This window comes from Megachile rotundata, chromosome 8 (genome assembly GCF_050947335.1).
Source record: "Megachile rotundata isolate GNS110a chromosome 8, iyMegRotu1, whole genome shotgun sequence".
Taxonomy (NCBI): domain Eukaryota; kingdom Metazoa; phylum Arthropoda; class Insecta; order Hymenoptera; family Megachilidae; genus Megachile; species Megachile rotundata.
In genome coordinates this window covers 3,438,672-3,465,619 of record NC_134990.1, presented here as the reverse complement: position 1 = coordinate 3,465,619, position 26,948 = coordinate 3,438,672, and the positions used below count along the sequence as shown (strand labels likewise).

The 26,948-nt window shown below is 34.0% G+C and overlaps 1 protein-coding gene across 7 annotated transcripts in view; it reads left to right on the top strand.

Annotated features, from left to right (window-relative positions):
• The window catches only part of LOC100882678 (uncharacterized), a 490,348-nt gene that overhangs the window by 415,766 nt on the left and 47,634 nt on the right, over nucleotides 1–26,948 (top strand). For all 7 annotated transcript variants that reach the window (XM_076534887.1, XM_076534889.1, XM_076534885.1 and 4 more), the window contains one exon: nucleotides 19,995–20,208. In XM_076534887.1, coding sequence (XP_076391002.1) covers nucleotides 19,995–20,208 — 214 coding nt within the window. The remainder of the gene's footprint in view (nucleotides 1–19,994; nucleotides 20,209–26,948) is intronic.

Genomic DNA, 26,948 nt, shown 5'->3' with positions numbered 1-26,948 from the left:
AGTTGCATTTAACACTTTTGTAATTTAGGTTACAGTTAAGTGCAACGTACCCAATTTGTTAATGTCTTCCGTATTCCGTCTGATCTTTACTGAATATTTGTTTATATTACACTATGTTGTGCAACAAAACTTCAACATTTTTAAAATTATTGTGTTTTGTTTCCGGTTATATAGATACTATATAACTTGGGAGATTTCTTTCTGTTTTTATTGACTTGAATGTAGACAATTTATTGATTGAAAAAGATTTTAATGTTTTTAACGTTATGAATGTTTCTATTTCTGAAATAATCTAGAATTACTTGTATGTTAAGATCTTTATTTTTTGAATAACCTCAAATAACATTTTTGTTGTTTTGAAGTGTCAACAAAGTATCCTATTTTATTTCAGATCAAAATTTGACATACTTTTTGTTACTTGTTATACAGAATGAGATTTATAATATGGCGACTTAAGATAACTTATAAGTAGTTTTCTAAAAAAAAACATATTTCAAACTAAAGTTGTATGGTTTTTAAAGGGACATACAGTGCTGTTGTCGGTTATTTATCCTTTTTAGTGAGATATTAGAAGAATTTTTCGTTTATTACTTTTTTGTTTTATTTGGTGTTGTTCTACAATGTTTTTGTTTAAATTTTATTTCAGTTTTTAGATTCTTTAATACATTCTCTATTACTCCTGTGAGTGTGTAGAATGTCTGTAGTAAGTCTTCAGATAATAATTGATTTTCAATAGTAAAGTTCTTTGGAATCATTAGCAGTTTTTTAGTTTTCGTTTCATTACATATATTTGATTAATGATATTTTAACGCCTGTATTATACAAAACGTTATCGCCTCTTTCCGCGTATTTTTGCGCCTATATACACAGTGATCTTTATTAAATCGCTTTTATTTAAGTCATTTATGTTTCAGCTGTTAATTATCTCAAACCGTTTTTTTCAATCTTTTTTTCATCGTTTGGGTTAGAGCACCTTGTTTCTTTGGATATCTCTCGAGCATTCTTCGTTTTGTCTTAATTGTTTATTATTACCATCTTTGGCTTATTGACTTCTCTTATTTCTTATATTGGCTTGCTAAATGTAAAAATACTAGATATTGAGTACAACACTTCTCGTAAAGAATATTCGAAAGCTCGCTATATAAATTCGCGAAAAAAGTAAAAAGTCGATTCCTGATTTTTTAAAATTACAGCAAACATAATACAAAAATCTCAAATAAATATACAGCAACGGTACTGATAATTTTTCTACATGAAAAATATAAAATATTCGCAAATCATTCAGGAGAACGCGGCATTTGAAATTTTTGTACTTTATTTTACATAAATCGAAATAAAATGTTGAAACGTAATATAAATTGTAAAATCAAAGCGTAAAACACGCTTTGATTTTTGCCATGATCTTTCACTTTTGACATATTTGATACTGAAGTGTTATAAAAGTAATATTCATAGAAAAAGAGATTTAGTTTCCTTGGTCTTAACCTTCACATGTCTATATTCTCAGTATTCTTGTTGTAAAGTGAACGTATTGATACCTTGTGACCAGACGTTTTGTGAAAGTTACATGTAACAAATGGAAAGCATCACAATCGCTGTTAATATAACTTAATGTACTCGTTCATGATACTATCTTTGTTACCGATCTTGACGCAGCTATGAACTTAAATAACAGTATGATGTTTAGTATAAGTAAATGACTGTAAAGCATTTACGTATTTAGCACCGCGAAGCGGTTAGCAGTAATGACCGATATTTGAATTGTTTATTTTGAAGGTGGGGCAAATGTATTTAAAAAAAATGAAGACAAAGATAACGATAGATAAAACCTAATATATTTTTATTTTTTAGCAGTCAATAGTGAAAATAATTTAAATTCCCTAATACTTGGGCGATAGAAGTTTAAAATATTTACAAAATGATTGAAAGAAAGTATGAGTAACTGAATGCGTATTCTACACGTGACTATTATATCGATCTGGGAAATTAAGACGGATTTCAGCATCCTTTATTCATAAATAGTTGTCAATATATTACTTACACGGAAAGGCACACAAGTGTCCCCCTCCGATTTTGATGAAACTTCGTAGGTTTGTTAAGCAGGCAAAAATAAGGGACACGTATTTTTTTTTATCGGCTGAGACGCGGGTTTAAGGGGTGAAACGAGCCCTTAAAGTTTCGACCCCTTTTGGCTATCTCGAAAACCATACGAGATACATTAAAACTTCTAATAGAAAAGTTGTATGGTTTCTTGCGTATAATAACAGGATGTTAACGAATTTTGTAAAACACAATTTGTTCATAACAAAAAACTTTTTCATAACTTTATTTTACACTTTATTCAAATTTGTATAATGACAAAAAGTGTAGAGAATTTTATTACATATCCATTGGTATATATATATACAATATTGCCTTCTACAATTCCTCAGATTTTTATCATAAAGGTTCGCGCGCTCGCCCGCTGACGCTCCACACTATACTAAATCGGATGAAGTCGGACGATATTACACTGTCAGTCAACATTATTTATAAGCATAAATGAGAAACAATTACATTTGCGTTGTAATTAACATTTTTCGTTAAAGTACAGAGGTATTCTATATGTTAATTTTATTAGGTAATGAATAGTTTAAATACGTTAAGGAACATAATCACGGCAATGGTGGTATTGGTCGAAGAAATGATTCAAACGGTTTTCGATGCACCGTGCACATAAAATAATTGCTGCGTCACTACATATGTGGCATAGTGGCTCATTATGTGATGCACAGCAAAATTCTACTGTATTTGGAAAATGAGGTGGTTTTGACGATATGAATCCACTTTTATATCATAAAATGAAATTTTCAAATCGTGGTGAAGAAAACTGATTATGAACAAGTCATTGTAGTTTTAGAATGCTATCTCGTGTGTGGAGATTAATGTCATATTGCAATATAACAACTATGTCCGAAAAGCGACAAACAAAATTTTTCCATACGCGAAATCCGTACACGTATAATAGTTGTAAATATTTTGTAGTTCCAGTTAGAATCATAAATAACATTATTTCTTTATTTATCGGAATAGCTTCGTCAACCCAACTTCGTCAACTGTTTTGTTGTTTGTATTTGGAGAATAAACTTCTGTTAACCAGGTTTTAAAATTTTCTTTTGTAAGTTTTCCGGATGTCGATGCCATAACAAAAATATTCATCGCCTTGAACATGGTCTGCTGTAATCGAGGTTCAAATACTCCATGGTATAAAGTAGATACATATCGTCAAGACCTCATTTTCAAAATACCGTATTTTGCTATGCATCACATAATGAACCACTATGCCACATATGTAGTGACGCAGCAATTATTTTATGTGCACGGTGCATCGAAAACCGTTTGAATCATTTCTTCGACCAATACCACCATTGCCGTGATTATGTTCCTTAACGTATTTAAACTATTCATAACCTAATAAAATTAACATATAGAATACCTCTGTACTTTAACGAAAAATGTTAATTACAACGCAAATGTAATTGTTTCTCATTTATGCTTATAAATAATGTTGACTGACAGTGTAATATCGTCCGACTTCATCCGATTTAGTATAGTGTGGAGCGTCAGCGGGCGAGCGCGCGAACCTTTATGATAAAAATCTGAGGAATTGTAGAAGGCAATATTGTATATATATATACCAATGGATATGTAATAAAATTCTCTACACTTTTTGTCATTATACAAATTTGAATAAATTGTAAAATAAAGTTATGAAAAAGTTTTTTGTTATGAACAAATTGTGTTTTACAAAATTCGTTAACATCCTGTTATTATACGCAAGAAACCATACAACTTTTCTATTAGAAGTTTTAATGTATCTCGTATGGTTTTCGAGATAGCCAAAAGGGGTCGAAACTTTAAGGGCTCGTTTCACCCCTTAAACCCGCGTCTCAGCCGATAAAAAAAAATACGTGTTCCTTATTTTTGCCTGCTTAACAAACCTACGAAGTTTCATCAAAATCGGAGGGGGACACTTGCGTGCCTTTCCTTGTTAATATATATTTTTTGTTTGTTCAACTATGTATTGCGAGCATTTAGATTGCTACAGTTACTTATTTTAATATTCGGACACTATAATACTTTTAAGTATAATGTTTTATATCTTCCTCAATTATTAAACTATTTATTTGCAATTTTTTTACCATGCTAACTCATTTATTATAGACAACAGAAACATAAAAAATTATTTTGTTATTGCAACATATCATTACGTAATGAAGGATAAACAAAACGATATTTATTTTACGCGTTACAAAAATATTCGGACATTACAAAAATCTACATTATGTACATTTTACCTAAGATTAAACAAAAATTCAGTATTTTGTTGGATATCCCTTATGATGAATAACTTGTCTTAAACGCTTAGCCATGTTTGAAATGATTTTTTCTAAATATTCACTAGTAATATTGTTCCATTCTTCTTGTAGTCGAATTTTTAATTCATTTTTTGAGTGTATTGCAGTTTTCCTAATTCTTCGTTTTAGCTCGTCCCGCAAATTCTCGATGGGGTTAAGGTCTGGAGACTGGGGAGGTAGATGCAGCACTTTTGGACAATTATATAATAAGTATTCCTGCACAATTCGCGATTTGTGTTTTGGGTCATTGTCTTAATAAAACTTAAATCGATTGCGAATTCCCATTTTCTCACGGATTAGATCACTTCTTAGAAATAATTATTTGTTGTGTCCGAATATTTTTGTAACGCGTAAAATAGGCATCGCTTGGTTTATCCTTTAGTATGTAATAACATGTGGCAATTACAAAATAATTTTTTATGTTTCTGTTGTCTATAATAAATGAATTAATATGGTAAAAAAATAGGGAATAAATATTTTAATAATTCAGGAATGTATAAAGCATTGAACTTAAAGAATTATAGTGTCCGAATATTAAAGTGAGTAACTGTACCTATAACCTCTTCGTAATGTTGTAAATGACATGGGAATGGTAGTAGGACTTTACGATAATGTTTCCATGTCACCAAACTCTTCGTTAGCATGTCAATAATTATATCCTTCATTAGGGCATGTCCTATCTTTAATTATCTTATATGCAATGTTTCTCGAAATGATGTCTAACATATCAGTATGTTTACTTAGTGCATAAAAAACTGAATTTTCAGCAACTGTTTAGTTATTTAAGCTGTCGTTTAGTATACTTTTGTTAGTGTTACGCGCACGATCAAAAATTTCAAACGCGTGACTCTACTGCCTTTTAAAGCGATAGAGTGGATTGGTTGTTTAATAATTGTAAAACTGTTAACGTTTAAAAATAACAGTTTAATATTTAAAACATTTAAATTAAAAAACAAGATTGTCTATGTGTTGTAAAGTGTTTCCGGATTCGCGAGTGTAGAAAAGTAAAACTGTTAAAATTGTAAAGTACGTGAAATGTGAAAATGTTTCTAAGTATAACTGTGTAGATTGTGCGGAGATTGATCTTTACTGTTTTGTAGTTTTTACGAGAGTTCTTTACTGTATGATAGAATTTTCGAGAGTGTTCCTTCAGGATTTGTTTCAAAGAAGGAAAACTACGAAAAGCAAGAAAATGGGGTGACTGTCCTGATTGACTCTACTGTATGCCAATAATATCGGTTAAAGAAGGATATCACCCTACCCCGTGCACCCTTAGCGCGATCCGTGCGGAGTACGGTGAGCCTTGTGGAGATGGAAAAAGAAAGTGGACGTAAGACAGAATTTCCGTTGGGTTGTCAACAAGGGGACCTGGTTTATGTCTCCTAGGCCCTGTCCTCGGATCCTCAGGAAATTCGCATTTATGGCATTGGCAATTAACTGTTGAGACCGTCGAAAGAACTTCGACACACAAACCGTAAATTTAAAAATACAAAATGACTCTCAAAAACAGCTCTGGTACTTGCATGCCATAAACACGCTTGTAACGTGCAGGCCAAATGTTAGTCCCGTGTACAAATTGCTAGCTGCCTTCGTGAAAAACAATATCATAAATTTCAAGTTTCTAAAGCTATTGTAAGAAACGCGATTTCGAATATTGTATACAGTAAAACAGTTAGATAGAATTTCTAATTTCAATTTCTCCAGAAACTTTTAAACTTGCATTATATTCTTGACAACATCTAATATTTTATGTAAAGAACAATGTTACCGTTGTATGCTTGTTCAGTTCACACGAAATACGAGGTGTGACCCAAAAGTAACGAGACTGGTCCAATAAATCATTGTACCTATAGAATCAGTTCTCCGTGACATTATCACCTTTAAAGTAGTCCCCTTCAGCATTCACACACTTATGCATTCGGCGCTGCCATTGCTGGTAACAATTCTGGAACGAGGTTTTTGGAAGTTCTTTCGGGAGATTCTCCGTTTTTGCCTGAACCTCTTCAACTGATGTGAAATGGGTTCCCTTTAAGCAAAATTTAACTTTAGGAAATAAAAAAAGTCGCATGGATCCAAATCAGGTGAATAAGGAGGATGTCCCATCACAGTAATATTTTTGCTGGTTAGAAACTGCTTGACAGATAGTGCCGTGTGAGCGGGTGCATCGTCCTGGTGCAACAGCCATCCATCGCTCCACAACTGTAGCCGTTTTTTCATAATTTTTTCATTAAATCTTTTTAGTACTTCAATGCAATAGTGTTGGTTAATAGTCTGATCACTGGGAAACCACTCAATCATTACAATTCCATTAATGTCGAATTTTGATTTTGACATGCGTGCTTTTTTGGGTTTTGGGGATCCTGAAGATTTCCACTGCATCGACTGGCGCTTACTTTGTGGGTCATGGGTAAAAATCCATGTCTCATCACATGTTACAACAGATTTCAACAAATTTGACAAGAAACTTGATGTTTATTCGCTGTTCGGTTTTCCGGCAGAATGCAGTTGCACGTGTTCACTAAATAACACAATACTTCCAAATGCTATGACCGATTCAATCGAAATTTGCAACATGGATAGAGGAGGTATGTGGGATGATGCCACAAAAACAATTGCTGCCAATTCCATTGTTTTTTCAAGATACACACCAAATCTCGTTTCTTTTTGGTCACACCTCGTAGTCTCATTATTCGCAATAAAAACATGTGTAGTGTGTGATCGTCTATTTGTTAAATAATTTGTTCTATCGGGCCGACATAGACCTCCCGGAAATATTGCGTTCATGATATGAAATGTAATTATTTTAATTTTGGATACTTGTCAACAGCGCAGATCTCCTTCATAATCAAACAAATATATACAGTATACTCTATCGGGAAATATAAGCCTCTTGATGTTACTGCTACGGAGAATTCTTCTTTAAATAGGCAGTGGCACCAGGCGCAATGAACCCGGTGGAACTTTCACTCCATCCGCAGTACCAACTTCATCAAGATTACTTTTGGAACATTTGATTGGACTCCATCGATGCCACTGGTACGAGGTATAAAAGGTAGAATTTGGGGTAAATCTGCAACTGAACACAGAAATGCTTCTTCGCTCATAAGGGCATAAGCATACTGCTATCACCGTGCAGCCCCTTGAGGATACTGTCACTGAGTGTCATTCACCACATAGGTTGTGGCACTGGCTCATCGACTCGGTGGAGCTTCCACACCATCCCCAGCACACATATGATCAGGATTACTCCTGAAACGTTCAATGGTTCATTGTAGAGACCGCTTATGCGGCTCTCTACAACTCATCACCGCATGTTAGTGTCACCTGTCGCCCCGTAATCTGGGATGGGGTAGCACCGCTAACGGTTTTAGATGTAACATCGCGTTATCTATCTGATGGGTTCGTCTTAGATACTAAACTGACTGTTATCTACGACATGTAGGAATCTTGATGATACCTCGAGCAATAGTCATACACGGACCCACAAGGACGTTCCTGAACAAATTATTTCTGATTTAAATATTTCTTTTGTGCCTATATTAACGGAATTCCTCCTATACCGATGAATGTGTAATTGACGAGAGAACACTGACAGATCTGCATACTGCAGGCATCCGTTGTCCAGGAGTTTGGGATTGGATAGCTTTGTTGATAACTTTTTAGGGTAGATGGTGTGTGGTCTCTAGGATTTCGCCTCGGATAATAGGGATCGAATAAATATTCTATCACACATATTTATTGCCGGCGACTGCACTGTGCTTAGATTCCTGTGAATTAATATGCCTGAAATAACATTGTTGCCAAGATTTTTATTCGTATCCGTGTTAACTCTATCACGCGTTGCAGCATACCAACGGCATCCGTTGCCCGGATACCCGGAATTGGGCAGCTGGTTGGCAGTTCTTTAGGGTAGACAGTAGAGTGGTCTTTGAAGACTAAGATGTTAGGGTGGATGTTAGGAAAAACAGCGTAAATGTGGACAATGGTTGAAAAATGAAAATCGCAATTCTTGAAATTTGTTTAATGAAACTAGTTTCAAATTAATCTGTGCATAATGTTTGTACACTTTTAATGATTTTATTATCGAAGATATGAGCCTATAAAGTTGAACATTTTTTAAAGTCAATTTTTCCGATCTAACAATAAGTTTAACATAATGCTGCTCATTATTTTTTAAATATTATGTTCATCCACTATTATTGGTATTTTATATGATACTTTAGTATTATAATTATGTAAGTTGCACAACAAAATGTTAATTTTTAACACTGATACAGAAGGAGATATAAACCATACACGTACGAATAAAATAATTTCTGTTTTGTACTTGAATGAAAGAATAAAATAACCAATATTGTCGTAATAGTCAACTAAGATAAACATTAAGCTTTGATATACGACTTTGAGAGACGATTAAATGGCATTTAGTACCGAACGCAGTAAAATTTATTAACATAACCCAGTACAGTTTCAGTACAATTTGCACTGATCAAAATGTATAATAATCCGAACATTCGGAAATATTGGCACGAGCTTCGCGTCTTCATTTTTGGCAATTTTAATCTAGCCTTCATTGTTATCCAAATCAACCGTTCCAATTCATCTCTCTTGGTTTTAGTGGCCTTACTACTTGTAACTTTCAAATTAAACTGTTTTTATTGGTTAGGTTAATTAGGTATGTCATTGAACCACTGAAAGTAAAATGGTAAACAGTAATACAAGTTGCAATACATAGGATTGGATATACAGTGTCCGCCTATAAATTGTGTCCAAAATCAGGAAACAGTGAACCTGTTAAAAAAATGTTTCTTTATGAAAACCAGTGCATTACATACATACATTACAAAAGTAAACCATAAAGTACGTATTAAAAATTATAATAATGCAACTGAGATATTTATCCACGACAATTGGTAAATATAATACATTGTAAATCCGATCCATCGAAGTTATGTCAAACGCAATAATCAATTAATCCCTTAATTTTGCAGCTGGAACGTGTCAAAGTCAAATCATTATTTATTTTATTTGCTTTACGCATTATATGAAGAAATAACTTGACTTGACTTTCTTACAGTTTCAAATTTTGAAATGAGCACAAATTAAAAATTCGTGTATCTCAGTAATCTACACAATTTTCAATAGATACGAAAGCTACTATATTTAAAGTGAGTTATTTAGAAATTTAAAGATATTTTCAATTTTTTCGTGGTTAACACTTTTTTTTATTGTATATTTATTTTACATTTACAATTGGCTGTAGTCACCCAACCAGCAAGTTTGATAAGTGATTTATCGTATGCGTGTGGATAACGCTCACTAGTGCTACACTCTTTTTTCTTCATTGTCTATCCAGTAGGTTTCGTTCTCTTTAGTCTTTTGATTTTCGGTATTTGTGTCAAGTTCTTAGCCAGTTTGTTAGGATGTGATTCTAGTTTGTTATTGTATGTTGTCACGTATTTTTGATTTCGTTCTTTTACGTATTTTATTCCTAGATCTATATGAAAAGCACTAGGTGCTTTGTTTTGGTACATCTGGACGACATTTAAATTACTTTTTTGAACTCAGGCTCAGAACTGGATATCGTACATTCTTAGTTAACATCGATTCAAATTATGTGTAGAAAACCTATAAGATACTGTTTGTTAAAATGTCAGTTTGTTACAGCTTGTTCTAATTCGTATCTATTGTACTAAATTCAGGACGAGGTTGGATTAAGATTAGGGTAGCTAAGTGGATTGTTGGAATTCAGGTTAATGCCAGTTTATCAAATTATTCTCTTGGTCAGTCGGGCAAGTAACTATTTCTGCAGCATCTCGTTTTGTGTTCGAAGCTGAAACCTTGTTAGGTTGTAGAATACATTAGAGAGGATTAGACCTCAGGCTAAGTTTTGGGCACAATAGTTTATAATTTTTAGGTCCTTCAGAAAACAACATTTGTTACTTTCAATAGCTTTTGACTCGTAGCAGAAATAGGACCCAAGGAGTCATTACATTCTAGCCACTTTTTTCTTGATTTATTGCCAGTACATCTGGGGTCAGAACCCTTAGCCGTAGTCGTAGAGTCTTTTGTTTGCATTTTCCATTCATGTCGAGGTACTCCTTAGGTTTATTACTCGCTACGGTCATTTTGGGAAAAACCCAATTTTCACTACGTCATTTTTTTTGCCACTTCTACTCAGTATTTGTCATCCAATAGAAACATCATTTTTGCTATCCCTTCCAAGTTCGAGGAAGTGTGAACGCCCACTCCGAGCTTTCCTGGATCGCGGAAAAGCGTCGGAGTGCTAGATATTAGACATCATCAGACATTAGAAGTTATTCATTAAATAGACATTAGACATACAAAATACAAAGTTCAACATTTACACAACTCTAAATTCATACATTTAACTTACACAAGTCACTCACGATTCAATAAAGTTCGTTATTGTTAAACTCGAAGTCAATCATTCAATACAGTCCACTTATATCCGACTTTGAGAATTGTCACAAATTCTACGCGTCAGAGACCGTCGCTAATTATTGTCGACACGACGACGCACATACAAACCTAAACAGTGCTGTTTATAAATGTTTCTTTGAAGTATTCATTACAGGCTGCAGTGTTCGGATTTACATTCATGTATAGAAGCCTCATTCTTAACCGGAATATGCATATAAATAAAATATAATAGGTTTTCAATGGATTCGATATAGATTTCGAGGATAGAAGGATTTTGGTTGAAATAGATATAATTTTTATTCTGATTAACTGTCAAGAGTGTCTAATATAAGGGTTCGCTAAAATACATATGTACAATCTAGCCCACGAGAGTATGTCGGCGATATTTCTGTAAATGTTTATATACTCGTAAAAAATTTTGTAGTGAATCTGTGCTTAAAACACTAATACGTTCTTCTTTAGTAAAAAATCCAGTCTCTGTCATTGGCATTTACAACGAGACACCGTTTTATAATAGTATACTCGCGATTAATTTTTTAGTGTAGGATAGTGGTAGCGATCTTAACATTTTTGGAATATACGAGGGTTGTCCGTAAAATAAGGTTCCCAAAGAGCTGCAGTTGCAAGGAACGGTGTTACGCGGGATCCGGCGACACTGACGTGTAGCTTGGTCCTCCCTCTTTCAGACCCCGCCACAGCGAGCTGTCTGCGACTCTCCATTTTAGCATGAGAATCGCTCGAAATGGAGCTCCCACTCGCTTCTCCCGCTAGGTGCGAATTACGCTCTGTGATTCGTTTTTTGTGTGCAAAGAACATTGTAGCGGTGGACATTCATCGCCAATTATGTGAAGTTTACGGAGAAAAGTGTATGAGCGTAAAACACGTGCGAAAATGGTGCAGGGAATTCAAAGACGGACGTACAGACGTCCATGACAAACAGCGTTCCGGACGGCCATCGGTTCTAAGCTACCTTCACGGTGTGGCGGGAGAGTTCCATGAGGCGGGCATAAAAAAGATGGTGCACCGCATGCAAAGATGCATTGACCTGAACGGCGATTACGTCGAAAAATAGGGGTAAGTCTAAGCTTTCCAAAAATATATTACTCAATGCCAATAAACATGTTTTTCATTGTGAAAAATCATTGGGAACTTTATTTTACGGACTACCCTCATAGTATACAAGTGTTCTTATTATGATCATACATCTTTCACTCCACTTGTACTTCATAAGGAACTAGACATTTTCAATAGGGTTTGCATCAGGGGATTGCAATGACCAAGGAAGTATGTGATGGTGTTTTTCGCTTTCCATTAGGTACAGATGCGACTTCGATGATTAGTTGTTTTCTTGTAATATCCGTTAGTCCTTCATTTGATTGAACCAACGCAACGTTCCGCGGATGTAAGAAGTCCCCTTTGGTACAATTTCACTATTTTTTTGTACATTCTATGTAAAGACGCACAAAGTCTCGAAACCACATGTGTTAAAACAACTCTCAATCATCTGTTTTTCATGGATATATGAAGCACATCTGATATGGCACCATGTCCAAAACAAAGATATATCAGTAAAGACCATATTACTCCAATTATGCTCGCTATTTTCATCAACTCGCGCCAGACGATTATAAACATGCTTTTTTTTAAAGCAACCTTATTGACAGCCTGCTCTGTCACGCGACATCAAGTTCGTCTAAACGCAATTTTGATGTCGTTGCACATTTATGCATTTTTCAGTTAAAAAATACTTGCCTTTCTTATAGTGAAAGAGTCAAATTTGTCTCGAATAGCTCGATACTCCTTTGACCACCGATTTGGGAAGTCACTGACATTTTTTATATTTTTGTACCGGTTTACCACTTCTTGAAAAACTGTGTCGATTTATATATACATATATTTGATTGCACTCATGAAACTCAATTTTGGGTGGCAACATAAGAACTCTGCTTCAGAACTGTTTCATTGTACACTATCCTGTCGAATAGTTCTGTTATTTTCAATGTCTCAAACGGAACTAAAAGATATTTACTCCACGTGTAATAGAGAGGTCTGTATTTGTTCACATTTTCTTTATATCACCTTCATTAGATGTTAGGTTTCGTAGATGTTACCGACACGTTTTTGTGGGACAACCTATATGTGCTTTCCACAAAGTTCGATTTTCTAAAATAGATTGTCTTTCCTTAAAACTACAATATGAAGATGGGAAGAAGATGCCTAGAAAAAATACGAGTCTTCCCCGTTGTATCGTCACAGTATCTTGCATTTTTACTGTTTTTCGAAATGGTTTATATGTATGAATAAAGACTGAGGCCAAGTTTGAACTAGATTTTTTCGCAGAAGGAATTGTATCGTGTTTGGTATAAAATTGAGGATTGTATAACGCTAATAATGAATGTATATATCTTCTTCAAAACCTCGGTCCCATTCTCGAGAAAGTCAGGTCCGAACAACCCTTATTAAACAAATGGCGCAAGTCAATTTGATCCTTTTTGAAATGTGAAAATGACCAGTTTAAGCCACATTTGACCGGAATCTAGCCATTTCAAACTAGAATCCTGTTTTCTTTTCGTGGGTATTTAAGAACAGAAACACAAAAATAAAAGTCTTCGTAAACTCGGAATCAAAGAGGAATCAATAAAAGAAGTGATGAATAAAATCGCTTTTATTAGTCAGTATTGCCAGTAACGCAAATGTGAAAAATGGAAGGGTTGGATGACTGTGTCCGTAGGACAAATACCAGATGATAGTCATTACATAACTGCAACAGCTGACGCGACGATGGCGCACACCAGACTCGCACGTGCAGAAGTATTAGATTATCTGTCAGAAACGGACCTTTGAACCCGATTTTCTCGAAAACGTGGCTGAGGTTCTTAAGGAGATAGATATTTATAATCGGCGTTGCGAGACGTTTAATTTATACCAAACATGACCATAATCCATCATGTGTAGAGTAATCAGGAATATTAATGGTAAAGGGTGAGGTGTATCAAATAAAATAGTGGGTGCGATTTAGAAAATACTGCAATGTTTTACTACTGACTTTTCACGACAAATGCCAATACAAGAGTGTCTTCGTAGACACGATCTCGTCTTGAGGACACCCCCGTTAACATGGCTGCTTAGGGCACTTGGGCCCAGCGAAGTTTTCCTGAGGAAGGGGAAATGCAATGACAAAAGGCACATGACCTGTGTCGACCGTTCGTCAATTTCTATTTTCTAACACATGCGAAAAAATCGTGCCGTAAAGTAGTAATTCGGAAAAAAATATGTTTATGATATAACCAAAACCTAAAATAATTATTGTTCCTAGGCGAAGTCGTTCTACGCAAATTATATTTGATTTACAAATTATTTTGAGCTAATTAATATTTCCGCATCGATCTAGTGGGTTAAACAATTTGGAGTTTGGAATATTGCATATTTTACTCACAATCGGTCTTCTTTCTTTGTCTATTCGAGCTTTCAAATTCATTTGTTTATTTAAGTTGTATATAAAAGGCTAAATGAAACCTCGACTGTGGAGGTTTAAACAGGCATCTCTATAATTATGATATTTTTCAGTTAAAGTTATAAAGTGGTGACGATTATTTTAGAAAAATTCCATATGTTCAATTCAGACCATTTTTCGAAATTCCATTACAGCCCCCAAATATTTTCGTACGTCTTCTCATTATTGATTTTGCCTGAAAGTTGGTATAAAAAGGTTTTTACAATTACAAAAAATGTTTTATCTATTTTTTACATTCTTATCGTTTACGTCGGTAGGAAATGTATTTTTATGTCAGAAATGATGGTTATAGAAAAATACTTCTTTACTAATACTAATTTTACGAATAATCTCATATTTATTATAAATGGCTATTTTTGTTGGAATTAAATTTGTACAGATTATTGTTAATAAGACTTTGGAACATACACCTATCTATAATTTTTTATAAATTATAATAGCTAAAGTTTGTTAACAGACGTACTAAATGTCCCAAGAATACTGGAAATTTCTGTAACCGTAGATTCTACTCGCGAAAATAAATCGAAAACTTTCTAACCATTCTACAATTTGCAGTTCTACTTCCGAGATGGCAATGTCAACTTCCAACAGGACCGTTTCAAACAACTGATAGCTAAGCAAATAATCCATATTGTGTCTTTTTCTAGTGTTGAATCAAACAAACCCATCAAACAAGTGTAACGACTCTGGAACCTAAGTTCAGATAGTTACTAGCGCTAAGAAGGTAAAGAGCGGCTTTTACCAATTAAACGACTCGTTTTGGAAAATAACTAAATCTAAAGATTGTGGGATTCGTGTGGTGTGCGGTTAAGGAGTGAAATCCACAGGTCAATATCTTTCAACAATAAGGGTTTATTCAATAAAATAACGAAGATGATGAATTTAACAAATAACAAGTAACAAATAACAAAATATGAAAAGTATACTGGTTTGATTAAAGAAACTAGAATAGATTTGATATAATATTAATAATAGAAATAACAGAACTTGGCAAATTGAGCAATACGTAATAGATAATTATGAATCTAACTAAATGACTCTCGCTAGGTAATACTTTATATTAGATCGTACCTAAGTCTGTTTTCGGATGAAGCTAACTTCGCTTTTATATAATTAATTGAATTCGATATTCTATATTATTCAGGCCTCGTCTCGAACGCTATCGCAATTACAAAGTTTATATTGATTAATACGTTTATAATTTATATAATGAAAAATCTTTTACGAAATTATTTATACTAGCGCGTGATAGTCTACCGCGGCGAGGAACACGACCTAAGTGTGATTCTCTAAGTGTACCTAAATACGCTTTCGCAAAGTTAGACAGATTAATGATTTTATCTGATATCTAACGCGGTGTAGTCGACTACTGAGATTACGCTGATGACAGAACAATATTCTTTTAATAATTCAAGTTCAAAATTTGTTTGAATCTAAATGAATTAATTACTTCGGAACAGTTACTCTTTTAGTCTGACTCGACAACTAATTGTACATGACCCTTTTCGTCAAAACGAACACTGACAGCCAAAACCAGATCGCTTAATTGGGGAGCCTGCGTTAGCTAGCTACTAGGGCGACCCAACGATACAGGAAAAGGGTGAACAGTATAAGTTGACAGGGTAGCAAATCAATTGATTCTAATATAAAATCGTAATTGCTGAACTGCTACCCAAAAGACACGGGCTTCAGAGACCAAGCCGCTCAAATGGGGAGCCTGCGTTAGCTGGCTACGAAACTACCCAGAGCGAACTCCGAGAATCTGACGGCACGTTAGCAATCCGATGTAAAATCAAATATGAGTAGCTGAGAGCTATCCTTTCGATATCTTAGCCTTTCTTGGCGCCAAGTATAGCACTCTCCTAAAGGAGTTTCAGATACGAGACCGTTTGAATGGGGAGCCTGCGTTAGCTAGCTACTAGAACGACCCACGACCAAGTATCCAAATGGCGTATACCCGCTTTACCAGTCAAGTATTAAGAATCGTTGCGGCTCTTCACAGCGAAAACTGTTCCGGTTATACTTATCTGAAGACTTCTAGCTGGCTCGACTTCGAAAACTGTTCTGCAATTTTGGCGAGCTCCGCTCGGCCTTTTATACTCGCCAGCCTGGCGAATTCTCGGAAAACCCCCATAACGTCGAAATATATAATTGTCTTATAAATTCGTAATTAGACATTAATTATACAAACGAACGGTTTAATTACATTATTAATATCGCATTCTACATAATGATTTATATTCCTGATATAAAAATAGTAATTTAATAGTGTTTTAATGAAATTGCATTTTCTATCCTTTTCTATGTACTACGCACGTCTTCTATACGGTTCGGAGCTAGATGTATAAGCATAGGATGCTTCTAGAACATTCCATTGAATAATATTATAATTTACAATATTCAGTGCAATAAACTAACGTTTGACTTCAGTTCCGAATAACATAATATTAGTACGCTCGATCTGTATTGATTGATTTGTTTAACTAATAGTTTTTAATAATTAATAATATCGCAATTGTAAAATGTATTTCTATCCTTCTCTAAGACTACGCGAGAATTCCAGGAAATTCGGGGCGAGCTTCGCGGTACGTAGGCACATAGCATTGCGGAATACATTTATTACAATAGCCTATAAAATAATACATTAACTTGTTTTAAATAAATTAACTTAACATTTGATTAATTTAATGAAACATATTACTCTTTTTAAATTAGAAACATAAAACAATTATTAAAATAAAGAATATTGATATATATATATCTAATGATTACCGACTGTCAAAGCTAAATACACAGGATAACTAATATATAATGTACCGTCGGTAACAGTTTATTATTGTCGGTAACTAAACTATTGGTGGGTAATTGAATTGAACATAGGACTGTCATGTTGGTGATGAAAAGTAAAAAAAAACTCTTCCAGGGATGTTACACAAGGATCAATATTGTCAGTCTTTAAGAACGCTCAATGTTCATTAACCTTAAGCCGAACATTTTTTTGGATTAACCGACGAGAATTTGCATACAAATTTACGTTTTCAGTATTCGAAGTAGGATTCAGATCGTTAACCGTTCTACGCTTTTAAAGATTTAGGTATTCGCATGTATTTATCTTTTTACAGAGCACCACATCTAATCATCAGCCCAACACAACCTTATATGGACTACATGTTTAAATATCGGTTATTTGAAATGAAAGCAACGGAAGATAATATTGTTATTGCCAATCTCGAAAACAAAATCGCAGATTACAAAATAGTAATAGAGTTTTCAATCTGTTTTAGAGATATTTGAATAATTACTGAAATTTCTGAAAATTTGTCGAATTCGATTTGATTTAAATTTTGCAAGTCTCTTTGTTTTGCATAGAAACAATATTTGTGAGAATTTTTGGTGATTCGAAAAAATGTATCGTTTTATTGCCATTTGTTACCTTATCGACACAGCGTAGAGTAACATGACAGTAGCATTCGAAATATTTTTGGTATTACAATACAATTTCGACAGTATTATTGATTTACATTTCGTATACAGTGTGCATTGTAATCGGCTGTATAATGTTAGGGTTTATCGTTTAAAAAGCATCTTAAAAATATCGGATGGGTTGCATTATTTTAATCGACAAGTTTTTTAGCAAATCGGACTGCCTTCTCAAATCAGTTTTTATCCTTTCACTTTACTTTAAACGTGTTTTACGCTGTGGCAAGGTAGGGAATGCCACTAAGATAATACAGATTTTTTTAAGATACAAAAAGTTGTTATTGTAAACATTGTATCTATTCACGACATAGCTCTCTGCAAAATTTCAGTCCAATTGAATTTAACAGATTTTGGGTAACGCAGCTTATGTTACAAATATAAGAAATATTACAAACAAAATTTTTGGTATAAATATATTTATGTTATAACTTTTTATTAAATATGTAATTTGTTATAGGAATCGACTACTAATTTAGGACGCAGCATATAATCCTGGATGCTTACAGCGTCCAAAGAGCTCTTCGGAGTTTATTGTCTTTTTTTCAATTTTGTCGATTCTCAACCGAGTTCACCTGTTATTCTGCACCTGAATATGTCAACGCATTCGCTACTAACAAAGCATCGCACTTGTATAATGTTTCCAGATATATTCAAGGCCCAGTGTCATATATTTGAGACAAATGTATTATTCAATTTTCGACGAAAAAATAGATGAAGTCTGATTCGTTTCTGGCGTAGATACTTTTGTACAGTATTTACAATGGCGGACTACGCTTAATCTAATGTTATAACACATTCTTCTTAACTCGTTAAAAATTTACTGTTTCTAATTACTTCTCTTCTCCTGCAGTATAGGTTTATTGTTAAGAAAAGTTTGATAATTATAAAAAAATGAGTATTTCTCATCAGATATTTTATTTACTGTCATTAATTTTTATTAAAAGCTTTCATTTTCATTATTCCAAAGTGTAACAGTTCTATGACGCGTTATAAAAAAACATTTTGATCGTTTACTTAACACATTTTGGTAGTATATTTGTTAAAACGTATTTAGGAAACGTATTAGGTTGGGGAATAAGTTCGTGGCGTTTTGACATTTTCTTTTTTTTACAGCGACCTTTTGCAATTTGCAAGAAGTTATAATATTCATTCGATAGAGCACTTTCTGCTCTACAAAACTGTGTTAATCGTTTTTTTTCAGTATTTCATTCGTTATTACTATTGAGGCTCAGAAATGGAATATCCAGGAGGTAAAAATTAGCATTTTCGACACCTGCACTTCTTCGCTTTCCATCGCGGCCAAAAAGCTGCTGAAGCAGCCCGGGATATTTGCAATGTATACGGAGAAGGTGTCATAGGTGAGTCGACAGCACGGAAATGGTTTGCAAAATTCAAAAATGGCGATTTTAACGTCGAAAACCCGCCCCATAGCGGAAGACCTGAGTTCGACGAAGAGCGTCTCCGAGCACGTGTGAAGTAGGATGGTCCTCAAATTAGTCGTGAATTAGTCGAAAAAATGAACTGTGACCACAATACTATTCTCAATCATCTCCATTCAATGGGATTTGTCGAAAAATTGGGAGCCTGGGTGCCTCACGAAGTGAACGCTACGAACTTATTGCCCAACCTTAGGTTGAATTTTGCAAACCATTTCCGTGCTGTCGATTCACCTATGACACCTTCTCCGTATACATTGCAAATATCCCGGCCTGTTTCAGCAACTATTCACAACTTTTCACAACTTTTTGGCCGCGATGAAAAGCGAAGAAGAGCAGGTGTCGAAAATGCTGCTTTTTACCTTCTTGATATTCCATTTCTAAGCCTCAATAGCAATGACGAATGAATCTACTGAAAAAAACGATTAACACAGTCTTGTAGAGCAGAAAGAGCTCTATCGAATGAATATTATAACTTCTTGCAAATTGCAAAAGGTCGCTGTAAAAAAAAGAAAATGTCAAAACGCCACAAACTTATTCCCCAACCTAATATTTACGTAAAAGTATAAAGACTTGATACTTGGACTGTAAAGAACAACTTTTCTTAAAACGACACTAGTGAATATGTTAATAATGTGATTTAATAATTTAACAATACAAATTATTTTATAGATGTTTCAACTAGCTAGAGTAATCGCAATTAACAACAATATTTGTTTATAGGTGTATCGGGTAAGGATATTAGCGGATGGTCGAGAATTCCGTGCTTGAAAGGACGTTCCTCGAGTAAAAGCGGAAACGCATCAAATGGGGTACACATCGGTCCACCACAGTGTCCACATTCTGTGTTAAGCAGCACCCGCAGTTCGGTGAGCAGTTCACCATTGAGCCCATGCCCGACACCTATGCCATTCTTGGTAACCTCGGGTTCGGTCAGGTGAGATTGCAATCTGTATACGCTTCTCGTATCAAATTGCTCGGTAGTTATTAATGTACAGACGAGGGCATTCTAAGCTGCCCTTACAGGGAATGATGTTATACATAATGTGAAGGTGCACATTTAGATTAAATTCTTATCACTAGGAAGAAGAGGTACATACGCTGTCACGATTTAGTATAATCGTTTATTTAAATCCTGAAGAAGTAACTCCAAATAATGCTACGACATTTAGATAACATATCTATGCGTGAATATTATACATATCTTTTTTAAATTTAACTATGACATTTAATGTACTTTAACTTCTGAAAAATATTACGACCTCAACATATCGTGACGGAATTAGTAATACAGTATTTTACAGTCTCGCTCAACTACTTGAAACTCCCAAGGTAGGTACTGTGTACCACAGATTTGGATTCTGCTAGGCATGTATAAATACACATACGGTTTTCAACTTTAGTGGATCATTCTACAATTATCGCCATCAATAACAGATAGATGGGTGATTATATAGCGGTAAGAGACCTACACACATTCAGCACCTTGCACGTAAAATAAAATGCTGTTGAATACTTTTTTATGGTAGCGGCGAACCTGTGAGTCTATAAACTTGTAATTTTTGTATTCCTTCAATGTACTTCACAATACCTCCACAATTTCTCAATACCTCCGACATGAAAGGCATGTAAGTATCTCAACAAAAAATTATCGGGCAAATTTTATTAAACATACGTACAAAATCAGTAATTATAGAATATGTTAAATCTATTTTTATCGTGGTCTTGTTAAGTTGCAACAAAAGATTTTGTACAGTGAATAATAGGAAAACTCTGACACTCTTTAAAACGGATAATTTTGTTAATATGCAACATGCAAACTTAGAATTTGTTTTCCTTACATTTTTTTCAAAATAATTAAGTTACAAGGGTATTTTTCTTTCATGCCATTATAATCCCTTCCAGTTGCATGAATCTATCAGTAGATGTGGCTGTTTCGACGAACAAAGATGAGCTAGAGTGGTTGTGTAAAGGAAATAACGTAATTCTGGCCATTTCTATTTCTCCAAAACTATGTATAAATTGATTCGATATCATATCAGCTATTTATAGAGAAGGAAACTCATATTTATTGTTTGTATAACTTTAGAAGTCTTTTATTTTTTATAAGGTTATGAGTGTTGATTTTGACACGTAATCTTATAATAGTAGTCGATCCGTAAGCGAGGTAAACTAATATCTGGAACAGCCACATATTTTTAATGCCATTAAATAAAAAGATCTTCCTGTTTTTAATGTCATATATGGTTTCTGATGATTTCAAATTCAGTTCGATGTATTTATGTCAACATATGTAGGGGTGTCCCACAATTTATTCAACTTCCGGAAAGAGGTTATAGGGGACGTAATTCTAAACAACTTTTTCTTTTACCAAAATGGGGCTTGAAGCTACGTTTTTGAATTATTAAGCAAAAACACGAAATAATTAAAGCGTGATCGTGAGTAAGCGCCTTTACGCTGGGACTGCCTAAACTTTTAGTCTCATTCATAAGAAATAAATAAGTAAACCTTTTTAATTGTTCTGTTCACTATTTAATTAAGATTTGATATAAGGGCTTCTTATTAACACGTTCACGCCGGGGTGACCCACCGGTGGGTCATGCTTGACTGTTCTGAGGGGCGGCGTGATCCATCGGTGGGTCACATTTAATTGTCCCGTGGGGCGACGTGCATCACAGGTGGGTTTTCAAAAAATGAGTTTATTTTATTTTTTGTCAACATTATAAACAAAAATTGAGTATTATAAGCATTAACATTCAATATTTTAAATTGACAACAATTATTTATTTATAAGCATGCAACTTTTTAAAACATTCTAAACATAATGCGAGCTGGCCCTTACAACTTTTACAATGTGTTCTTACTTTTTTCCTTTTTTTCGCAGCTTATAATCTACCTTGTATTTTCGATAATTGTTTGTAACATTCTTTACATCGTTTTCTTTTTTTTTGTGGCAGCCTCTTTGGACGATTGTAGAAAATGTGTGTGTTTTCTTGACCGTTTTTTCTTTTCTACTTCACATTCTTCGATTTCTCTGTGAAAAATTCAAAAAGGAAAAGTGCTAACCGCCTCTGTAGAAGAAAAGATAATTTTACCTACCTTTACACTTGATGCAAGAAATGTGCGTTTCGAAAACTCAATGTCAAAACTGTGTAACGACTCTGGAACCTAGGTTCAGATAGTTACTAGCGCTAGTAAGGTAAAGAGCGGCTTTTACCAACTGAACGACTCGTTTTGGAAAATAACTAAATCTAAAGATTGTGGGATTCGTGTGGTGTGCGGTTAAGGAGTAAAATCCACAGGTCAATATCCTTCAACAATAAGGTTTATTCAAATAAATAATGAAGATGATGAATTTAACAAATAACAAGTAACAAATAACAACAAAATATGAAAAGTATATTGGTTTGATCAAAAGAAACTAAATAGAGTTTGATATAATATTAATAATAGAAATAATAGAACTTGGCAAATTAAACAATACGTAATAGATAATTGTGAATTTAACAAAAATGACTCTCGCTAGTTAATACTTTATATTAAATCGTACCTAAGTCTGATTTCGGATAAAGCTAACTTCGCTTCTAATAAATTAACTGAATTCGATATTCTATAAGATTTGATTCTCGTTTCGAACGCTATCGCAATGACAAAATTTATCTTGATTAATACGTTTGTAATTTATATAATGAATACTCTTTTACGAAAATAATAATAGCGCGTTATAGTCTACCGCAGCGAGGAACACGACCTGAGTGTGATCCTCTAAGTGTACCTAAATACGCTTTCGCAAAGTTAGACAGATTAACAATTTTATCTAATATCTAACGCGGTGTAGTGGACTACGGAAATTACGCTGATGACAGAACAATATTCTTTTATTAATTCAAATTCCAAAATTTGTTTGAATCTAAATGAATTGTTCCCTCGGAACAGTTACTCTTTTAATTTGTCTCGACAACTGATTGTCCATGACCCTTTTTGTCAAAACAAACACTGACAGCCAAAACCAGATCGCTTAATTGGGGAGCCTGCGTTAGCTAGCTACTAGAACGACCCACGATCAAGTATCCAAATGGCGTATACCCGCTTTACCAGTCAAGTATTAAGAACCGTTGCGGCTCTGAACAGCGAAAACTGTTCCGGTCATACTTATCTGAAGACTTCTAGCTCGATCGACTTCGAAAACTGTTCTGCGCTTTAGGCGAGTTTCGCTCGGCCTTTTATACTCGCCAGCCTGGCAATTTCTTGGAAGACCCCCATAATGTCGAAATATATAATTGTCGTATAAATTTGTAATTAGATATTAATTATGAAAACAAACGATTTAATTACAGTATCAATATCGCAATCGCCATAATAGTTTATATTCCTGATATAAAAATAGTAATTTAATAGTGTTTTAACGAAAATTGTATGTTCTATCTCCTTCTATATACTACGCACGACTTCTATACGGATCGGAGCTAAATGTATAAGCATACGATGCTTCTAAAACATTCCATTGAATAATATTATAATTTACAATATGCACTGCAATAAACTAACACCTGACTTTAGTTCCGGATAATATAATATTAGTACGCTTGATATATATTGACTGATTTGTTTAACTAATGGTTTTTAATAACTAATAATATTGCAATTGTAAAATATATTCCTATCCTTCTCTAAGATTACGCGAGAATACTAGGAAATTCGGGGCGAGCTTCGCGGCACGTAGGCACATAGCATTACGGAATTTTCCATATAGAACTATACATTTATTACCGACAGTTTACTGAATTCTTATGATACTCGATTTGTCTAATGTCGCGGTTGGTAAGAGAGAAATACAGTCGATAATTGAAGAAATGATACTGGGATAAAAGTTTGAAAATTCTTCAGGGATGTTACAACTGTTTTGATCTCATATTTAGTGCGTTCGAAGATTCAAAGGAGAAACAATGTCGCCCCGCCCCACGAAGAAAAATGTAAATATTCGCCCCGGCGTGAACGTGTTAAGCTTTCACTGTTCCGGCGCAAAGGCGCTTGCTCATGATCGCGCTCGGTCGTTAAGATCGAAACTATCCCTCTCGTGTTTAAGCGCACGCAATTCTCGCGGCTTCATTGGTCCGTATTTTTGCTTAATGATTCAAAAACTAAGCTTTAGACAAAATTTTGGCAAAGGAAAAAGATGTTCAGCATCATCCAAGTTATCATCTCTTCAAATTATGCCAACCAGTAGCCGAACACTCTGTGTAGTTGTAACTGTCTCATCTTCCTCTATGTGATACAGTTATGCTTGTACTGGAGAAAGCTAAGCTCTGCGGACATAATACAGCATACAACACCATATGTCTTTCTTTAAACTTGTGTGATTCAAATAGTTGTCTTATTCATTTAAAATGTTAGGCAAGTGAATTTTGTAATGTTCCTATTCCCAGGGGCATTACAAAATTACGCGGAGTAGCAGTAAAAATTTTTAATGCAAAAAGTGTCGACAAGAATTTGAGATAGGTACATGATATTAAATTGCTTTTTTTCTCATTGCAAAAGTTATGAAACCATTTAGGGAGATATCTGAAGCTGTCTATTTCAAATTCAATTGTTTAAACCGAGTTTGTTTGTTTCTGTATTTCTCTACCACTATCGTAAAACCTGCATCATGATACTTTCTATTTAAATGTTTCTTTCATAGCTATTAGTTTAACATAGCTGAAATTAAGCTATTTTATATAGCTATTATATTTCTGGTCAGGAAGATTCTATAAAAGGAAATAATTAAGCAAATCAATAACCGCCTGGTGTTCTACCAGGTGTTAGTATTGTTTGAGAGGCAGTCAACATTTTTTATTACTTAATTTCATAAACAATATTGTATACAAACATAACACCGATGAATATTACTATTAATATTATATATTCACAGTAATATTGATCAGTATCTTTTTGTGTATATAGTATTTTTGAAAACTCAGAGAATAGCAGTACTATACTTTACTAGTAAAACCGTTGCTAAAATCATAAAGTTTTTCGTTGTGGGATTGCGAACAACTCTTGATTTTTCGAATTTTTTATGGTTAATAAATTTTTGATGAACAATGACCGACGATTAAGTTACAGGGAAAAGTTCCTCAGGAATATGTTCCAAATAATATATGTCAAGACATCTTTTAATATTGTATGAAAGCGTGTGTCAAGATGAATTCATTCATGTGTCTGGCTGTACTCTTTCAGCCCATGCCAAAAGGAGAAATGGAAGAAATAAATGGAAGATTCTGTAATATTGTATTTGCTATAAGAGGGTGTTCTTGCTACAAATTGCTAAGATTACATATTGTATTCACTGTGACTTCCGTTGATTATTTCATTGTTTATTTTTGTTTCCGATATCATACTCATTGTCAGTTACATTAATATTCGGAAACAGTGCTATTTGCATATTTGTTGTTTTGTACAGGCGTTAATTTAAATGTTATATTACTTATTTTACAAAAAGATGAACCATTCATGGTACATTAAAAATACATCAACAATTTCCTTTTGCTATAAAGTCTAGTTGAACAAATTATTTTAAAGAAAATGTCGTATTTTTACTTTTCGTTAATATTTGGATACTGTACTCAATACTTAGAAGTCATTTGAATTGCAGGATAGGTTTGTTTTATATATAATCATCTCGTATACAATAATTCTACTTCTAAATAAGGTTAAGTTTCGAAGTGCAAACAACTAACATACAATGAATAGGAAATAACCTGTAATTTATCATACAGAGAAATGTACAACTTCTTAAGAAATAGCACTGTTATTAGTAACAAAGACACCTGACAAAGTAAACTAGTGCGCAGAGAAAGATAACCTGAAAGAGTGCAACCTAATGAATCTCAAGTCTTTCATTTTAAAAACGTTTGTGTGGAACTAAGTCAACAGAGAACTACCGTCGTAATTCAACTACTCTTTTCAAAGACAATGAATTGGAGCTTCTTTTACATTTTCAAGAAAATCTACCTACTTCAATAAGAAAACTGTACAAATTCTAAACCTGTACAATTACAAGCCTTTCAAATATTAATGTTCTGCTGCGCGTCAACTTAATAAGAACGCAAGCTAGTTTAGTTGTCTATCAGTGTCACTACTCCGACAAAATGAGGGAACAATTGATTTAAGAGGTTTATGTTGAATTTGATTTAAAAACGAATATTTGGTTTGTAGTACTTTAAAAACGACTCAACGTACTTACGGACTTCTTAAGAGTGTTGTACTTTATTTGTTGAGAGCTGACGAAAGAATTTGCTTTATTCAAAAAGAATATTCTCCACGAAAACTGAAAATGAGGAGTGGGCTCGGCATGTTGTGGGGGGTAGATAAGCGACTTGTTAAAATTGACTATTAAATTGGTTGATAAAATATTAAGAGAAGTGAACAAGAACCGCCCTTACAAGATGTTTTTACTGAGTTGAACTTTGGCCTGAAGTGACAACTTCGTCGTCGCTCATCACCTAACGATTCGATTGTAATAAACCATAAAATATGCTGGGTCTTGACAACATATGTAAAAATAAAAAAATTTGGAATAACAAATTGTCCGTAATAAATCGCTGTAATAAACGGTCATTTGCTCAAGAACATTTCAAAAAATAAAAACATGGTCTTAGGATTTTAAGAGTAAGTCCCGACAATTACAAAATGCAA